Raw genomic sequence first — 18336 nt, 5'->3', positions numbered from 1 at the left:
TCTCAAACACACTTTCTACATTAAGCTTTGTATGTGGACACCTGCTCGTCGAACATCTCATTCCAAAATCATGGGCATTAATATGGAGTTGGTCCCCACTTTGCTGCTATAACAGCCTCCACTCTTCTGGGAAGGCTTTCCACTAGATGTCAGAACATTGCTGGGGAAACTTGTTTCCATTCAGCCACAAGAGCATTAGTGAGGTTGTGCACTGATGTTTGGCAATTAGGCCTGGCTCGCAGTCGACGTTCCAATTCATCCCAAAGGTGGTCAATGGGGTTGAGATCAGGGCTCTGTGCAGACCAGTCAAGTTCTTCCACACCGATCTCGACCAACCATTTCTTTATGGACCTCACTTTGTGCACAGGGGCATTGTAATGCTGAAACAGGAGAGGGCTTTTCCCAAACTTTTGCCACAAAGTCGGAAGCACAGAATCTTCTAGAATGTCATTGTATGCTGTATCGTTAAGATTTCCCTTCACTGGAACTAAGGGGCCTAGCCTGAACCATGAAAAACAGCCCCTGACCATTATTCATCCACCAAACTTTACAGTTGTCACTATGCATTTGGGCAGATAGCATTCTCATGGCATCAGTGATGATGATACCCAGATTCGTCCGTCGGACTGCCAGATGGTGAAGTATGATTCATTACTCCAGAGAACATGTTTTCACTGCTCCAGAGTCCAATGGCGGTGCGTTTTACACCACTCCAGCCAATACTTAGCATTGTGCATGGTGATCTTAGGCTTGTGTGCAGCTGCTTGGCCATAGAAACCCATTTCATGAAGCTCCTGATGAACAGTTCTTGTGCTGACGTTGCTTCCAGAGGCAGTTTGGAACTCGGTTTTAGATTTGTGTATCGTTTTGAATTGTTGGATAGATACTACTGCACTGTTGGAGCTAGGAACACAAGCATTTCGCTACACCCGCAATAACATCAGCTAAACGTGTATGTGATCAATTAACATTTGATTAGATTTTTTAGTGAGTGTTGCAACCGAGGTCAGACGATTTGTATGCTCTTCAGCACTCGGCGGTCCAGTTCTATGAGCTTGTGCGACCTACCACTTCGCGTCTGAGCCGTTGTTGCTTCTAGACATTTCCACTTCGCAATAAAATCACTTACAGTTGACCGGGGAAGCTCTATCAGGACATCCTATGATGGTGCCACGTTGAAAGTCACTGAGCTCTTCAGTAAGGGCCATTCTACTGCAATGATAGTCTATGGAGATTGCATGTCTGTGTGCTCGATTTTAAACACCTGTCAGCAACGGGTGTGGCTAAAATAGCCGAATCCACTCATTTGAAAGGGGTTTCCACATACTTTTGGCCATGTAGTGTATTTTACATCTCCAAAACTGACAAATTTGCTTGGTTGCTTCCCACGCTTACTGAGTGAGACCCCCAATTACTGAGAAATGATTCAGGCCACATTTGATCAGGATCTTTGTGTCAAAATGCCACTTGTAATTAGTCAACACAGCTCTATCCTGTTCACTCCTAAATCACTGGGATGAGACACCTGACAAATCAAATGCTAACTCAGCAATGACAAATCAAACGCTAACTCAACTGTCTTTGCAGACTGAGCTACATGTTTTTGCAAACTTTGAATTGTCTACATTGAGTTTGCACAATTGATCATTTTATGCAGTATCATGATCAGAGGAACAGGTAGGAATGGCCTATGTTTGATATTTTACATGTTTGCTGTCGAGTCATTTGTATTCAGTTAATAATGAAAGAATCAATCTTTGTCATCCTTCGTGTTTACTTTTAGATTACAAATAAATTGTGTTTTTCTTTGCAAGTAAAATATGATAATTCCATGTGTTGGCAACAGGTGGCGCTCAACTCAGTAAAAACCATTACTGTTTTAACTCTGGTTCTTAATGATACACAGTATGAGTTATAGCTCCCTTTTTTTATTTTTCTAAATTAACATTTCCTTTTGTCTCTAATTGCATAGTTAGTTTGATATCTGATTTATAGATTTCATCAAGTGATAATAAGGCTGTGGTATCTTAGTCACATCTATGGAAGGGTTTTTCCTTGTGTCTGGGGTAAGGGGAAGCCTGTCTGATAAACAGCTTAATGTTTCTTTACAACCAGACAAAATACATGATGAACTGTGTGACTTATAAATCACCTGAGTAGAATAGTGATGACAATGCCAGCCAGGAATAAATGTGTGTGTGTGTGTGTGCAAGCGTGCGTGTGTGTCAATCCATCTCCATTGGCCTTTCTATATATCGACTATGGGAGCAGAGGGGTGTGATCATTTGGGATGATGAAACACAAAATGTTATTTGTAACTTTGTAATGATAGGTTTTGTATTTACTTACTTTCAAATTACACAAATCAAGTCAAGTTTATTTCTCATATGCACAGGAACACATGGGACACAAAAACATAAGACTGGTTGCTCTTAATTTTCCAGTATTGACCATGCACATTCCGATCTTGTGCTGTTGAAATGAAATGTGTTTACACAATTCAATCATGTTTGTTACGTTTAGGGATTATAATTCATTAAAGACTAAGATAAATAACTATTTTACAGACGAGTATGTACGGGGCCCCATCGCTGTGGCTCCTCTCCATAGATCCCAACGTGATGATGTGCCACGATCACCGAAGTTTGCAGGCAAATGCACTAGCCCGGAGCACGACTAGGGAGCGAATCACTGCCCCATAATCAAGACTTTGTGGAGAGGCTGAGCTCTGATTTTAAACCCGCCCTCCGGAGAGATCTAATTTCCCCAAAACCTCCCATTTTCTCTCTCTCCTTCTGTCCCTTTTTCTTTATCTCTTATTTTTCGTCTTTCGCTGTAACCCCACTCACGAATCATGGATCTCACAACGAGATGTTTGTTTCTTCTACCCTGCCTTTGCATGATATCTGCGATCGATTTAGAAGCAATAGACACAAGCTACTATGTGGAGCCTACTGCCACTTCAGATGTTATCGACTATAAGGATCCCTGTAAAGCTGGTAAGATTTTGAACGCTATTTACCTCGTTTATGTGGACCTCAAACATGCCACGAAATGCTTTTGTGTGTCTGGAAGCTTGTGGTCAGTGAAGGAAATGCATTTGGAGATGACAGCGGTGAATCGAGTTTTAAAAGGTATAAGGATATTTTACATTTCTTTATTTTTTACCTATTGTCATAGGTTAGCTGATTCACGCGTTGAACATAACATACTGTTGACATAGCTAGTGGTGGAAAGCTGGCACTCGTTGAAATAAAATAAGGACAATGTCATTTCTCAGGGTATAATGTTAAAGGCATGAAAGAAAAAAAAGTTTTGAATTTTAACTGGAACATAATGCAAACATGTTATTAGTTTAAAAGTTGTGTCATGTCTTTATAGAAAGTATTTTTGATGTATGATCTTTCTGTGTAGTTCTGTGTAGCATTTTTAGAATAACCTATTTAAAGAGATTTTAAGGAGTTATAGCCTAACTTTGAAGAATAAAGATCCATTGGAGAGCACTAAATAACTACCTATTGAACTGTCAGTTGAAAGTATTATAATCCTTTCTACCGATCTTACGTTCACTTATTAAGTAGGCCTTGATCGTGAAGAAAAACGCTGCATTTTATTTAGTATGTTATGAGGCTCCAGTGTTACCCACTTGGTTTTGTCATTGCGCAAAATGACGTGCATTTAATACTTCACCGGCTGTTCATGTGACCACTGAAAACAAGCAGCTGGAGGGGGTGCTGTAATGTAGTCCACACCTGGTCTTTTTTATCCTCATGTATGATCTCCAGTTCTGACCACTCTAAATCCCAATTCTGTTTACATTAATTGGGAGCCTATGTGATCTTCTAAATATACACTACATGACCAAAAATATGTGGACACTAGAATGAAAAACAGGCCCACACCATTATTCCTCCTCCACCACCAAACTTTACAATTGGCACTATGCATTAAGGTAGGTAGCGTTCTTCTGGCAAACACAGATTTGTCCGCCAGATGCTGAAGTGTGATTCATCACTCCAGAGAACGCGTTTCCACTGCTCATGAATCTAATGGCTGCCAGCTTTACAGCCGACGCTTGGCATTGCACATAGTGATCTTTGGCTTGTGTGAACCTGCTCGGCCATGGAAACCCATTTCATGAAGCTCCTGATGAGCAGTTCTTGTGGTGACGTTGCTTCCATAGACCGTTTGGAACGTTTGTGTTGCGACAGAGGATGTTTTTGCGTTTCAGCACTCGGCGGTCCCGTTCCGTGAGCTTGTGTAGCCAACCACTTCGTGGCTGAGCCGTTGTTGCTCCTAGACGTTTCCACTTCACAATAACAGCACTTACAGTTGACCGAGGCAGCTCTAGCAGGGAAATTTCTCCCAAGGATGAACCAGACTTGTGGAGGTCTACAATTTTTTTCCTGAGGTCTTGGCTGATTTATTTTGATTTTCCCATGATGTCAAGCAAAGAGGCACTGAGTTTGAAGGTAGACCTTGAAATACATCCACAGGTACACCTCCAATTGACTCAAATGATGTCAATTAGCCTATCAGAAGCTTCTAAAGCCATGATATAATTTTCTGGAATTTCCCAAGCTTTTTATAGGCACAGTCAATACAGTGATACAGTGATACAGTGAAATAATCTGCCTGTAAACAATTGTTGGAAAAATTCCTTGTGTCATGCACAAAGTAGATGTCCTAACTGACTTACCAAAACTGTAGTTTGCTTACAAGAAATGTGTGGAGTGGTTGAAAAACAAGTTTTAATGACTCCAACCTAAGTCTATGCAAACTTCCGAATTCAACTGTATATATTATTTTAAAAAGCAGCCAACAAGTGCTCACCATATGTGGGAACTCCTTCAAGACTGTTGGAAATGCATTCCAGGTGAAGCTGGTTGAGAGAATGCCAAGAGTTTGCAAAGCTGTCAAGTTCAAAGGGTGGCTACTTTGAAGAATGTATAAAATGCCAATTTTTGATGTAACACTTATTTTTGGTCACTATATGACTCCATATGTTTTATTTCATAGTTGGGAAGTCTTCACTTCTATTCTACAATGTAGAAAATAGTAAAAATAAAAAAAAAACTCTTGAATAAGTAGGTGTGTCCAAACCTTTGACTGGTACTGTGTATATATCTTGGCTGTTGTTTGTTTACGTGGTATTTCTCTTATCATATGGATATTCTCCCATAGCCTAGGTTGTAGGCATAGCCGCAGGAAGTAGGGGTGCTGAGGGTGCTGCAGCACCCCCTGAAAAATCAGAATAAAAAGAAAACAATATTATACACTGTGCCTTAACCAGTTCTGCATTAGCGATTCGATATAGCCGTCTCTAGCGTGCCGGAAAATCTCAGCACCCCCCTCCAGCAGAGGCAACAACAAGAAACGTAGACTAAAATCATGTTTACCTGTAAAGGCTGGCTTTAGGACCATGCAGAGCATTGGAGAGCAGCCTGTGCGCCTTTTTCTGTCACTTTTAGAAAGCAGAGGGCAGAGACAGTGCCATTTCCTTTGCCGATACGCTGTTTAGACAGTGTGCTGATGTAACAGTATAACTTTAGTCCGTCCCCTCGCCCCTACCCGGGTGCGAACCAGGGACCCTCTGCACGCAGACAACTGACACCCACGAAGCATCATTACCCGTCGCTCCACAAAAGCCATGGCCCTTGGGGAACCACTACTTCAAGGTCTCAGAGCAAGTGACGTCACCGATTGAAATACTATTAGCGCGCACCACCGCTAACTAGCTAGCCATTTCACATCGGTTACACTCACCCCTCATTTAACTTCCTCCTTTTCCGCAGCAACCAGTGATCCGGGTCAACAGCATCAATGTAACAGTATAACTTTAGTCCGTCCCCTCGCCCTGACCCGGGCTCGAACCAGGGGCCCTCTGCACACATCAACAACTGACACCCACGAAGCATCGTTACCCATCGCTCCACAAAAGCCGCGGCCCTTGCAGAGCAAGTGGAACCACTACTTCAAGGTTTCAAAGCGAGTGACGTCGCCGATTGATACGCTATTAGCGAGCACCACTGCTAACTAGCTATCCATTTCACATCGGTTACACTGATTGCTTTGAATTTGATGTTGGCATTTGAACTTGGTCTTGTAAGCCTTGTTGTAATCTGATAGCCAGAGGTTCATTTTAATTGGGAGGAGGGGAGTCCTCCTTTTTTGAAACCAAAAGCTGTTTTATTGCTATTAAAATATAGATTGTGATAGCTGTAAGCCTAATTTATTATTTTCATTTTTTCACCCAGCAGGCTAGTGCAGTTTTGGTTTCATGTAGGCCTATAGGTATGAAAATAAACAACTGAATAAGAGCATTTTCCAAAAAGACATGTCTTGTTTTTGGCTTCGAAGACAATAACAATTGCAGGCTATAACAATGTGCATTGCAGTGACAGAATGATAATTGAGATCATGCAAATGATTACCTAGTTGGGCAAACATTTTTTACTTATCGCTATAGCTGGCAGTACCTACAGTTGAAGTGGGAAGTTTACATACACTTAGGTTGGAGTCATTAAAACTATTTTTTTCAAGTACTCCACAAATTTCTTATTAACCTACTATAGTTTTTGCAAGTTTGTTGTGTCATGCACAAAGTAGATCTCCAAAGTATTTTTTCCAACAATTGTTTACAGACATATTATTTCACTTATAAATCACTGTATCTCAATTCCAGTAGGTCAGAAGTTTACATACACTAAGTTGACTGTGCCTTTAAACAGCTTGGAAAATTCCAGAAAATGATGTAAAAAAAGGTACAGGTACAAAAGTATCTATATCCACAGTAAAACGAGTCCTATAACGACATAACCTGAAAGGCCGCTCAGCAAGGAAGAAGCCACTGCTCCAAAACCGCCATAAAAAAGCCAGACTACGGTTTGCAACTGCACATGGGGACAAAGATCGTACTTTTTGGAGAAATGTCCTCTGGTCTGATGAAATAAAAATAGAACTGCTTGGCCATAATTAACATCGTTATGTTAAGAAGTAAAAAAGGGGAGGCTTGCAAGCCAAAGAACACCATCCCTACCGTGAAGCACAGGGGTGGCAGCATCATGTCTGCTTTGCTGCAGGAGGGAGGGACTGGTGCACTTCACAAAATAGATGGCATCATGAGGATGGAAAATTATGTGGAAAGCAACATCTCAAGACATCAGTCAGGAAGTTTATGCTTGGTTGCAAATGGGTCTTCCAAATGGACAGTGACCCCAAGCATACTTCCAAAGTTGTGGCAAAATGGCTTAAGGACAACAAAGTCACGGTATTGGAGTGACCATCAAAAAGCCCTGACCTCAATCCTATAGAAAATGTGTTGTCAGAACTGAAAAAGTGTGTGCGAGCAAGGGTGACTTCATATAGCAGGGGGTCTGCAATCTTTTTCATATGAGTGACAATTTACAATTGATCCTACAATTAATAAACAATGTGCTGTGAATTCACTGTCTCCCAAAGTGTCTGGTGAATTTCTAGAGATTATTTTCCCCATCTGCTGAAGGCATTTAGGGTACAGACAAGAGACATGTCTCCTGGTACTTAAATTGTTTGGTGCTTGTGTCTGTCTCATTCTCGCTTGACAGCATCATGCAGATGAAGGGTATGTGTAAAGTCCTTCATGTCCCTGTTGGTTCAGTCCTCCTCCTCCTACTTCTCCTCCTCTGTCTTCATTTATCCTCAGCCCAGTGGCCTGGATTCTTTGTCCTGTTTTTCTACTGAGAAGAAGCTGGGTTGAGCTTGATCCCAGCCACTCTATTTGGGCAATTCCACGATAACGGAATTGCGCTGAGACTAAGATTTTTCACTTACAATGTACGCCAAACCAAAACCAATGATTTCAAAGTTTAACAAACCATATAACTCTATGATCAAGGACTACTTTTAAAAATGTACAATGAACATTTGTCAAAAACACATTTACTGGAAGAGCTGTGCAGATGCAAAGTTGGGACAGAATTTCGGTAATATTTCCCTCAGTTTTTTTATGTGACCACGTTTTCCAAAACTCCTAAATATCTGCTCCGAATTAAGTTTCAAAGATGTCTGCAGAAATGAGTTTCAGCTATGACATGACACCTTGCGTTTAAAAATATATATATTTTGGTTATTGAACTACAGTAAGTGAAGTGGATTTACACTTGGTAACATAATTGTGGTAACGGATATTCATCATGGGTCCCTGATCAATACTATTAGGATTTGTTGCATGTCATTCTCTTCATTGTGATGTATCCTAAATAGGATTCAGTACAGCACATTATAGTGTACTCAACTCTAGTGTGCTCAACTGTATTGTAATAAGCTCTACTTTAGTTTTCTTTACTGTACTGTGCTGTCCAAGCATAGCCATCTATGATTGGTTCTGATTTGGTGGAGGATGCTGGTTATAGAATTACATAGGAAAGAGATGGGGCTCATGGGTAGGTGTCATTAAGAGCCGGGAGAGGTCGCGTTCAATTTAATTTTTTTACTTTATTTAACCAGGTAGGCCAGTTGAGAACAAGTTCTCATTACAACTGCGACCTGGCCAAGATCAATCAAAGCAGCGTGACAAAATCAACAACAGAGTTACACACAACAAACGTACAGTCAATAACACAAAAATCTATGTACAGTGTGTGCAAATGTAGGGAGGTAGGCAATAAATAGGCCCTAGAGGTGAAATTAATTACAATTTAGCATTAATACTGGAGTGATAGATGTGCAGATGATGATGTGCAAGTAGAAATACTTGGGTGCAAAAGAGCAAGAGGGTAAGTAATAATATGGGGATGAGGTAGAAGGAAAGAGATGGAGAGAGGGTTCCAGACTAGAGTTTTAATCACTTATACATTTTGTTTATGAATTATTATCAGTGAAAACACAAACTAACTGATAGGTCCACCTTTACTTGTTACTTCTGTGAACTTTCATTATCCTCCCTCATATGGGAAAGAGAAATTAGAAAATATCTTAAAGATATGAATTTCAAAACACAAGGCAATGTTTCTTAAATTTACAGAAGGCAGATAAAATTATCCTAAACTAAATATTGATATTAGTTCAACATTGTGTAAATTTATATATGCCTTAATTTAAATATATATATATATATATATATACATACATACATACAGTTGAAGTCTACATACACTTAGGTTGTAGTCAATAAAACTAGTTTTTCAACCACTCCACAAATTTCTTGTTAAAACAAACTATAGTTTTGGCAAGTCAGTTAGGACATTGACTTTGCATGACACAAGTCATTTTTACAACAATTGTTTACAGACAGATTATTTCACTTATTTCAGTTATAATTCACTATCACAATTCCAGTGGATCCAAAGTTTACATACATTAAGTTGACTGTGCCTTTAAACAGCTTGGAAAATTCCAGAAAATGATGTCAAGGCTTTAGAAGCTTCTGATAGGCTAATTGACATAATTTTAGTCAATTGGAGGTGTACCTGTGTATGTATTTCAAGGCCAACCTTCACACTCAGTGCCTCTTTGCTTGACATCATGGGAAAATCAAAAGAAATCTGCCAAGACATCAGAAAATAATTGTAGACCTCCACAAGTCTGGTTCATCCTTGGGAGCAATTTCCAAACGCCTGAAGGTACCACGTTCATCTGTACAAACAATCTGTACAAACAATAGTACGCAAGCATAAACACCAAGCATACTTCCTAAGTTGTGGTAAAATGGCTTAAGGACAGCAAAGTCAAGGTATTGGAGTGGCCATCACAAAGCCCTGACCTCAATTCTATCGAAAATGTGTGGGCACAACTGAAATATTGTGTGCGAGCAAGGAAGCCTACAAACCTGACTCAGTTACACCAGCTCTGTCAGGAGGAATGGGCCAAAATTCACCCAACTTATTGTGGATGCTTGTGGAAGGCTACCTGAAACGTTTGACCAAAGTTAAACAATTTAAATGCAATGCTACCAAATACTAATTGAGTGAATGTGAACTTCTGACCCACTGGGAATGTGATGAAAGAAATAAAAGCTGAAATAAATCATTCTCTCTACTGTTATTCTGACATTTCACATTATTAAAATTAAGTGGTGATCCTAACTGACCTAGGATTAAATGTCAGGGATTAAATGTCAGGAATTGTGAAAAACCGAGTTGAAATGTATTTGGCTAAGGTGTATGTAAACTTCCAACTTCAACTCTATATAAAATATATATATATATAAACTCTTAGCTTTCATTTGACACCCAATTTGACATGCTCCTATGTTGGTGCTCATGGGTCTTCTTACATGGAAATGACCAGAGGCAGAACATAATAAAAGTGGTGTTTTGCAATACAGAATCCATCACACACACACACTGCTCTAATTTCATATAGCTTGTTTATACTTTTCTTGTATGTAGTAAGGCGTGATTACGTGATGTTTTTTTACAGGGGGTTCAAGAGGTTGCTTCCTCTACTATCTACACAGATCTGTTTAGAGGAGCAACGTTATCAGTATTTGTCATCTCAGTTGTCCAGGCAAATTGTTTAACTTACAAATAGGAACATGTGGGATCTGACTCATGGTTATGAGCCCCATGGAAGCAGAGTAAATCAATCAGTACAAGTGCTCCAAGTGGGATTCCTAAATGTAAACAAGTATGTCTTCATCATGGGCTGGAATAAAGGATGCAACATGAACAAAAATGTGCAGTGTTTTCTGAAGATCAAAGGTCCGAGGTGTCAGTTTTTTGCTCGTTGCTTATTCCATTGACCTAACATGATATCTTTAACTTGTCTAGATGGAGCAAATGACCAAAATCAAACAAACAAATGTTAGGAAGTCATTTCTTGACATATTTTAGTAGTGATGGTAGACCAGTCCCATCATAATTTGAACAGTGGGTTAATGTGTTCACATGTACCCGTGGGCAATGTTAAGGACAGGTTCTGAAAAGACCGTTAAGTACAACTCCCACCCATTTCTAGCCTCCGCCCCATTTCAGCTGTCTCACTCAAACTTCTTCACTCAATGACTCGCTCACTGACTTACTCACGCTCTCTCGCAAAAGGTGACAACCACTGTCAGCAATCGACAGTGGTGTTGTGTTCCTTCGCTAGTGCCTGTATCGATTTTTACTAAAGGATACCATTGCATTTAGTCAATTTGATAGCAGTCTGCTGCTTTCAAGGTTAGCTTTAGGTCAACAGTGGTTAGTGCACTTGCAAGCTTACAAGATTAATAAATTGTTTACTTGAGCAAAATATAATTGCTAACATTACAAATGGATGAATATAAATTGTAAATGGAGAAAATCCATTTTTAAACCGATAGTTATCTGATAGAAAATGCCTTAGTTCAGAGCTCCAACCATGGCAGCATCCCAGCAACTTGTTTACTGTAAGAACCTATTAAGATTAGGTCCACTCATTTTATATATAACAAAAAGAGTGCATTCTATAATTCTATATAGAAAATGCAAGTCACGCTCAATGCCACCTGTATTTAAATCATGATAGATCTTCAAGAGAGCCGAAACTGACTTGACATTTGAGTTTGCATTGTGGGGTAGATGACTTAATCTACCAAGGAGCTTCTTTCAAGGGTTGAGTCTGTTGGATTTGAAATCATATATCCTTCTAATTTGTATTCTGACATTTCATTTGAAATCTGTGGGCTACAACAGGCTTTGCCCTCCGTTTGAGCTCCTCTGCTGTAAGCGTTACCAAGAGACGTGCTGTAGCCTATAGGGAGGGTGAGGAGGAGACCAGCCTCAAGCAACCCCCTGCCCTCGCTTATGCAAGTGGTTTTCCTGTCTCCCCCACCCCCCCCCCCTCTCTCTCCTCTGACTGTCCCTGGCAGTTCCCACAGACTGTACTGTAGGTCATTCACGCCATGCCAGGCCAGAGCTGCTGGAAGGTGGAGGGCAGACTGGCCACGCCAGCGTAAGGTGAGTGAAGCCCATTGGCAGCTTATCTGGGAGCTGATAACTGGCCCTGAGGATTGCATGCATGCAGTCAACCTAAGCCTTTAATCATCCCCACCGTTACTTATGCATTTGACTATGAGCTAGTCTCTGACTTGATAATAAACAATGGATCCTGGGTGATAGGGGATGTTTGGAAGGCAGCTGTCTACTCTGATGTCTTTGTCATCTGAAGAGTCTAGTTGGATAATTCCCTAATTAATTTCAGGTGTCCTGAGTTGTTGTTAGTGTGACCCAGAGGGAGCTTGTATCTTGAGGCCATGTTCTCTAAGAGACCTCACGTGCTACTCAAGGGTTCGAAACCTGGATATTTAAATCACAGAATATAAATCACTCCTCAAAAAATGGGATCCCAGCGGGTAAGGTTATTCTCAAACAGATCTAGTGAAATATTACTTGTGATTTAGACAGCAAGAGCCAGATGTTTGTCATTTGGAGAGAATTTGATGGGTGATTATATTAGTCAACAAAACAAAAACATCTAAAATATCAGCGTTGTTGTAAACCAATTTTTTAATGTCTGTTATATGGTTTGTTGATTTAGAACTAAACTCTCCATCTCTTATTTTTGGAGAAAAATACATTTAAACGGTATAGTCTTTGTAAATGATATCATAAATATGACTGGTGGAGTTATGTCATACATGCAGCTAACAAAACTATATGGAAATGTGTGCTTATTGCAGCATTACCGCAAAAATGGAAGAGGCAAGTGAAAGGGGGAGAAAGTAAAGAACTGCATTAAAGACCGAAATTGGTTAAAGAAAAATGGTTAAAGTATACCAGTTTAATTTAAGGACCAAACAATTAACAGCTGTGCCATATATTACAAAATAGTTGGGAAGAGATTTTTGATGTACCGATTCCATGGCACATGGATTATGAACTAATGCACAAAATAACGCTGGATTCAACACTTTTATTTTTTGCATTTAAATTATTATACAACATTCTTGCAACCAATAGAATGTTATATACTAACGTTACCGTTCAAAGTTTGGGGTCACTTAGAAATGTCCTTGTTTTTGAAAGAAAAGCAAAAAAGATTTGTCCATTTAAAATGACATAAAATTGATCAGAAATACAGTGTAGACGTTGTTCATGTTGTTAATGACTATTGTAGCTGGAAACGGCAGATTTTTATTAATGGAATATCTACATAGGCGTACAGAGGCCCATTATCAGCAACCGTCACTCCTGTGTTCCAATGGCACCTTGTGTTAGCTAATCCAAGTTTATAATTTTAAAAGGCTAATTGATCATTAGAAAACCCTTTTGCAATAATGTTATCACAGCTTAAAACTGTTGTGCTGATTTTAAAGAAGCAATAAAACTGGCCTTCTTTAGACTCGTTGAGTATCTGAAGCATAAGCATTTGTGGGTTCGATTACAGGCTCAAAATGGCCAAGAAACAAATAACTTTCTTCTGAAATTCGTCAGTCTATTCTTGTTCTGAAAAATGAAGGCTATTCCATGCGAGAAATTGCCAACAAACTGAAGATCTCGTACAACGCTGTATACTATTCCCTTCACAGAACAGCGCAAACTGGCTCTAACCAGAATAGAAAGAGGAGTGGGAGGTCCCGGTGCACAACTGAGCAAGAGGACAAGTACATTAGAGTGTCTAGTTTGAGAAACAGACGCCTCAAGTCCTCAACTGGCAACTTCATTAAATAGTACCTGCAAAACTCCAGTCTCAACGTCAACAGTGAAGAGGCGATTCCGGGATGCTGGGCTTCTAGGAAGAGTTCTGAAGAAAAGGCCATATCTCAGGTTGACCAATAAAAAGAAAAGCTTAAGATGGGCAAAAGAACACAGGCACTGGACAGAGGAACTCTGCCTGGAAGGACAGCTTCCCGGAGTCGTCTCTTCACTGGTAACGTTGAGACTGGTGTTTTGCGGGTACTATTTAATGAAGCTGCCAGTTGAGGACTTGTGAGGCGTCTGTTTCTCAATATATACAGTTCCAGTCAAAGGGTTGGACACACCTACTCATTCCCGGGTTTTTCTTTATTTGTTCTATTTTCTACATTGTAGAATAATAGTGAAGACATCAAAGACATCAAAACAATGATATAACACATATGTAATCATGTAATAACCCAAAAAGTGTTAAACAAATATATTATATATATTAGATTCTTCAAAGTAGCCACCCTTTGCCTTGATGACAGCTCTGCACACTCTTGGAAATGATGCAGACAATCACATGGATGGAATCTGCAATATTAATGCTGATCTAAAAAAATAAATAAATAATAATAAGTAGAACTTCTCCAGTTAGTTACTATTGGGACCTGCTTCTAGAAAGCTCCCAAGGCAATTAGTTATCTACAGGGTATGCAGCCATGCATGGAAGATGGAACGTATACAAACCAGCCCACACATAATGTAGTTTATATCAACAGGTTTGCTCCTGTAGTTTTCAGGTGATTAGGGTGCCATGGTGTGGTCATACTCTGGGTGCATTAGTGGGAACAATATGTTTGTTGTCAATGCTAAGAAATAACAAATGCTCTGGGAGTGCTCATTTAAATGACTCAAAGCATGCCTAATTAAGCAACAATAATGAGAAGCTAAACAAGCAAAGAGGGAACTTCTTTACAGTTCAGTCCCATTTGTCATTCATTTTGTCTTGTCTAAATTATTCATTTGAGCTCCATTACTGGAAATAGTGTTTTCCCCACCGGTAGTTTCTTTAAAAGTCTCCTTTTAAATGTATTTAAAGAAGCTTGGATGTCTCTTCATGACACAATGCCTATTTAAGCCTATCTCAGCTTGACTAATGACTATGACAATTCTAAAGTAAATTCTCTAATCTCTGATTTGTACTTTATGTAGCTACCACTCTTCACTAGCCATAAAAATGCATCGCAAAGATATGGCATATGAGTAATAACAGACATAATATGTTGCAATGGTTACATGATGATCCCATAAAACTCTAATGATTATTTGAAAATGTTATGGCTTATACGATATGGGAGTTATTGGAGAACACTATGTCAGTCATGATTTTAAGATGACATTTTAGACATGGATAAATATGGGAAATCAGATCCTGCTAATGGGCCTGATGGAGTTTGAAATACGTTAGAAGAGACAGGCTCTGGGCGTGTGGCTCTGGACGTGTGGCTGCCTTCATGGTGTCAATAATAAGACTCTGGACTGATCTCTGCTGTGGTGCCTGATGAGACTTCTAGGCTTTTATTGGAGCGTAATCCCCTCTTAGAATCTGGAGCTTTAGCCTGAGGCTTCTCTGGAATCTCTCCGAATTACACCTTAGTTGTGTTTTTTTTCCCTCCTGCCTTGGGCTCAACTTGCAGTGTGAGGAAGTATCAAGGTAAGCATTTGCTCAAGAAAAACAGCTGGAGTTGTTTTTCCAGAAGGAGAGGGGCACAATATTTACAAGACTCCCACCTTCCATAATACCACCAATCACCTCTTACTATAAGCTTTTCATAGACTGTAACACTGTTTGCCTCACTATTCGTGGTGAATGGATGTTTTGTTTGTATTTTTCTCTCAGGAATTTTAAAGATACAGCCACAGAAGGCACAATGATGCCTCATTTTTGACTCGACAACCAGTGTTACCCTAGTGTATACTAAGTGTAACAATATTAGAAAAATGGTGTTTCCATAGCTAGGACTAACAGTGAGGACAAGATGAGAATCGACAACCTCTGCATAATCAAAACAGTTGCGTTGTGGTGTTAAAGTTCACAGTTAGCCATTGTTATGTAAACGAAATCTGAAAAGTACCAGTGGCCTTGCTTTGGCCCCAAGTGAGAGCAGGTCTGCCGGAGCCATGGCCCATTGAGACACGGGTGCCGGGCCGCATAGATGGAAACAGAAAAGTCTGTGCCTTTTGGGTAAATCCTGTGTGGAAATGTGCCATGAGTGTAGGGTATCACCCTGCTGCCACACTGTAGCCAACATGTGTGAAGTCAGATAGGGTTGGCATTCACAGAATGAAACCTGAAAAGTGATACTTACCCTGTCATCAGATGGTAATCATCTTAACGCAATACACTATTGGCTGCCATTAGAATTCAAATGCATGTTTGTTTTCAAAACACCCTCACTGTGAAAGGCATTGCCATTTCATTGTAATGCATTTCAAGCCCACGCCAGCTGTTCTTTTCCACATCTCATCTCAGGGTCTTTGATAGGAAAATATCCCCTTTTTTCAGGCAAACTGAGTACTACAGAAGTCCAAGTCTCCTAGTGATCCTACTTTCCTTTATGCGATAGTGGTGTTGGTTTTTAGAGGTTGTTTGTAGTTTTACTGTACCAGATGTGGTGTCCTGGTGGTCACACAGGGAGAAGAATCAGTAAATAGTGTCAGTAAGGGTCATTTCCATGTAAAAGGATCTAAGAGCACCAACATGTGAAGTTCATAGGAGCATGTCAAATGGAAGCCAAGAGTCTGTTTATTTTATTTTATTATTAAGGCCTATATAAATTTTTCTACCATTTTCCATCCTAAAAATTAGGAATAAGCAAAGGCTTTGATTTATTTTCAAACAGAGGGAAATAGGGTCTTAGAAAACATCTACCAGAAAAAATATTTATGTATTAGAAATACATGTATTAGAAATACATCAAAACACAATGAAGTAGAAGTAAAGGAAAATGTTGTCCACCTTCTGTAAGTTTAAGAAACATAGCCTTGTTACCAAAAACCCACATCTTTAAGATATTTTCTAATTGAGGGAGGACAATAAAAGTTCACATAACTAGCAAGTAAAGTTAGAACTATCAATTTGTTAGTTTTTAATGAAATCAATTTAGTTTCTGAATTATTAAGTGATTAAAACTCATTCTGTTACCAAATCGGTAACAGAATTTCAGAAAAATTGGTAACAGAATTTCTGCAATTGAATTGGCTGAACCAATCAGACGTCTAGGTTTCACAAGTTTGGACAGCACAGTACAGTACTCACAAACCATAGTCACCTGCTACTGTCCTCCCTTCCACTGGCGTACTGTTATGTTCAGCTGAAACTTTCTCTTTCTGTCATCTGATGGTCAATGCAAGTGTGAAAAATCTGGACAATCCCTGTCTCTCTCCTCTCTCTCTCCAATGAATGTCACATCTCCCGGCTCTTACTGACAGCAATTACAGTCCTCGAGGGCCTGATTGGTGTCACAGATTTGCCCCAGCCCCAGCTAACACAACTGACTCCAATAATCACTTAATCATGATCTTCAGTTTAGAATGCAATTTAATTAATCAGCTGTGTTTGCTAGGGATGGAGAAAAAGTGTGACACCAATCATGTCCTCGAGGACTGGAGTTGCCCACCGCTGATTTAGGCATTTACTGTAACCAACATCCTCACCCACTGTGCACGGTCCGACACCGGAAGTCCATGGACATTGAAAAGTCGTTTTCAATTTGGTTAGTCCGCCCTGGCCGTCTGGACCGGCCTTCATTTGGCCAAAACATATACTTCCATGATTGGTTCAGATTTAGTCTGGTCTGGACCAAATCTGAACCAATCATAGACGTCTATGTTTCACAAGTTTGGACAGTAAAGTAGAGCACAGTAAAGAAAAATAGTATAGTACAGCACAGTCATGTATTGTACAGTAGAATAGAGTACACAGTAGAGCACACTATAGTTGAGTGCTCAATGCTTTAGCACACTCCGCCAACCCTGATGTCCTTGCCTTGTCTGAATCCTGGTTTAGGAAGGCCACCAAAAATTCTGAGGTTTCCATACCCAACTAAAACAAATTCTGTCAAGATAGAACTGCCAAAGGGGGAGGAGTTGGCCTGCAAAGTTCTGTCATACTTTCTGGGTCTATGCCCAAACAGTTAGAGTTTCTAATTTTAAAAATGAATTTCTACAGAAAAAAAGTGTCTCACTGTTGTCGCCTGTTATAGACCCCCTCAGCTCCCAGCTATGCCCTGGACACCATATGTGAATTGATTGCCCCCCATCTATCTTCAGAGTATGTTCTGTTAGGTGACCTAAACTGGGATATGCTTAACACCCCGGCAGTCCTACAATCTAAGCTAGAGGCCCTCAATCTCACACAAATTATCAAGGAACCCACCAGGTACAACCCTAAATCCATAAACATGGGCACCCTCATAGATATTATCCTGACCAACTTGCCCTCCAAATATTCCTCTGCTGTTTTCAATCAGGATCTCAGCAATCACTGCCTCGTTGCCTGCATCCGCTATGGGTCCGCGGTCGAACGACCACCCCTTATCACTGTCAAACGCTCCCTAAAACACTTCAGAGAACAGGCCTTTCTAATCGACCTGGCCCGGGTATCCTGGAAGGATATTGACTTCATCCCGTCAGTCGAGGATGCCTGGTCGTTCTTTAAAAGTGCTTTCCTCACCATCTTAAATAAGCATGCCCCTTTCAAAAAATGTAG

The 18336-nt window shown here is 40.1% G+C and overlaps 1 protein-coding gene across 2 annotated transcripts in view; it reads left to right on the top strand.

Moving 5' to 3' along the window:
• The first annotated feature begins 2640 nt into the window (after positions 1-2640).
• Positions 2641-18336, top strand: part of LOC110525648 (bone morphogenetic protein 1) — a 52926-nt gene continuing 37230 nt past the window's right edge. Inside the window, exon 1 of one of the 2 annotated variants that reach the window (XM_021605968.2) lies at positions 2641-2999. In XM_021605968.2, the coding sequence (XP_021461643.1) occupies positions 2855-2999 (145 nt within the window). In that variant the 5' untranslated portion in view covers positions 2641-2854. The other variant, XM_036979757.1, reaches the window with a different exon arrangement.

Source organism: Oncorhynchus mykiss, chromosome 6 (assembly GCF_013265735.2).
Source record: "Oncorhynchus mykiss isolate Arlee chromosome 6, USDA_OmykA_1.1, whole genome shotgun sequence".
Classification (NCBI taxonomy): Eukaryota; Metazoa; Chordata; class Actinopteri; order Salmoniformes; family Salmonidae; genus Oncorhynchus; species Oncorhynchus mykiss.
The sequence above is the reverse complement of the archived record's forward strand: the minus strand, read 5'-3'. Positions and strand labels throughout refer to the sequence as shown.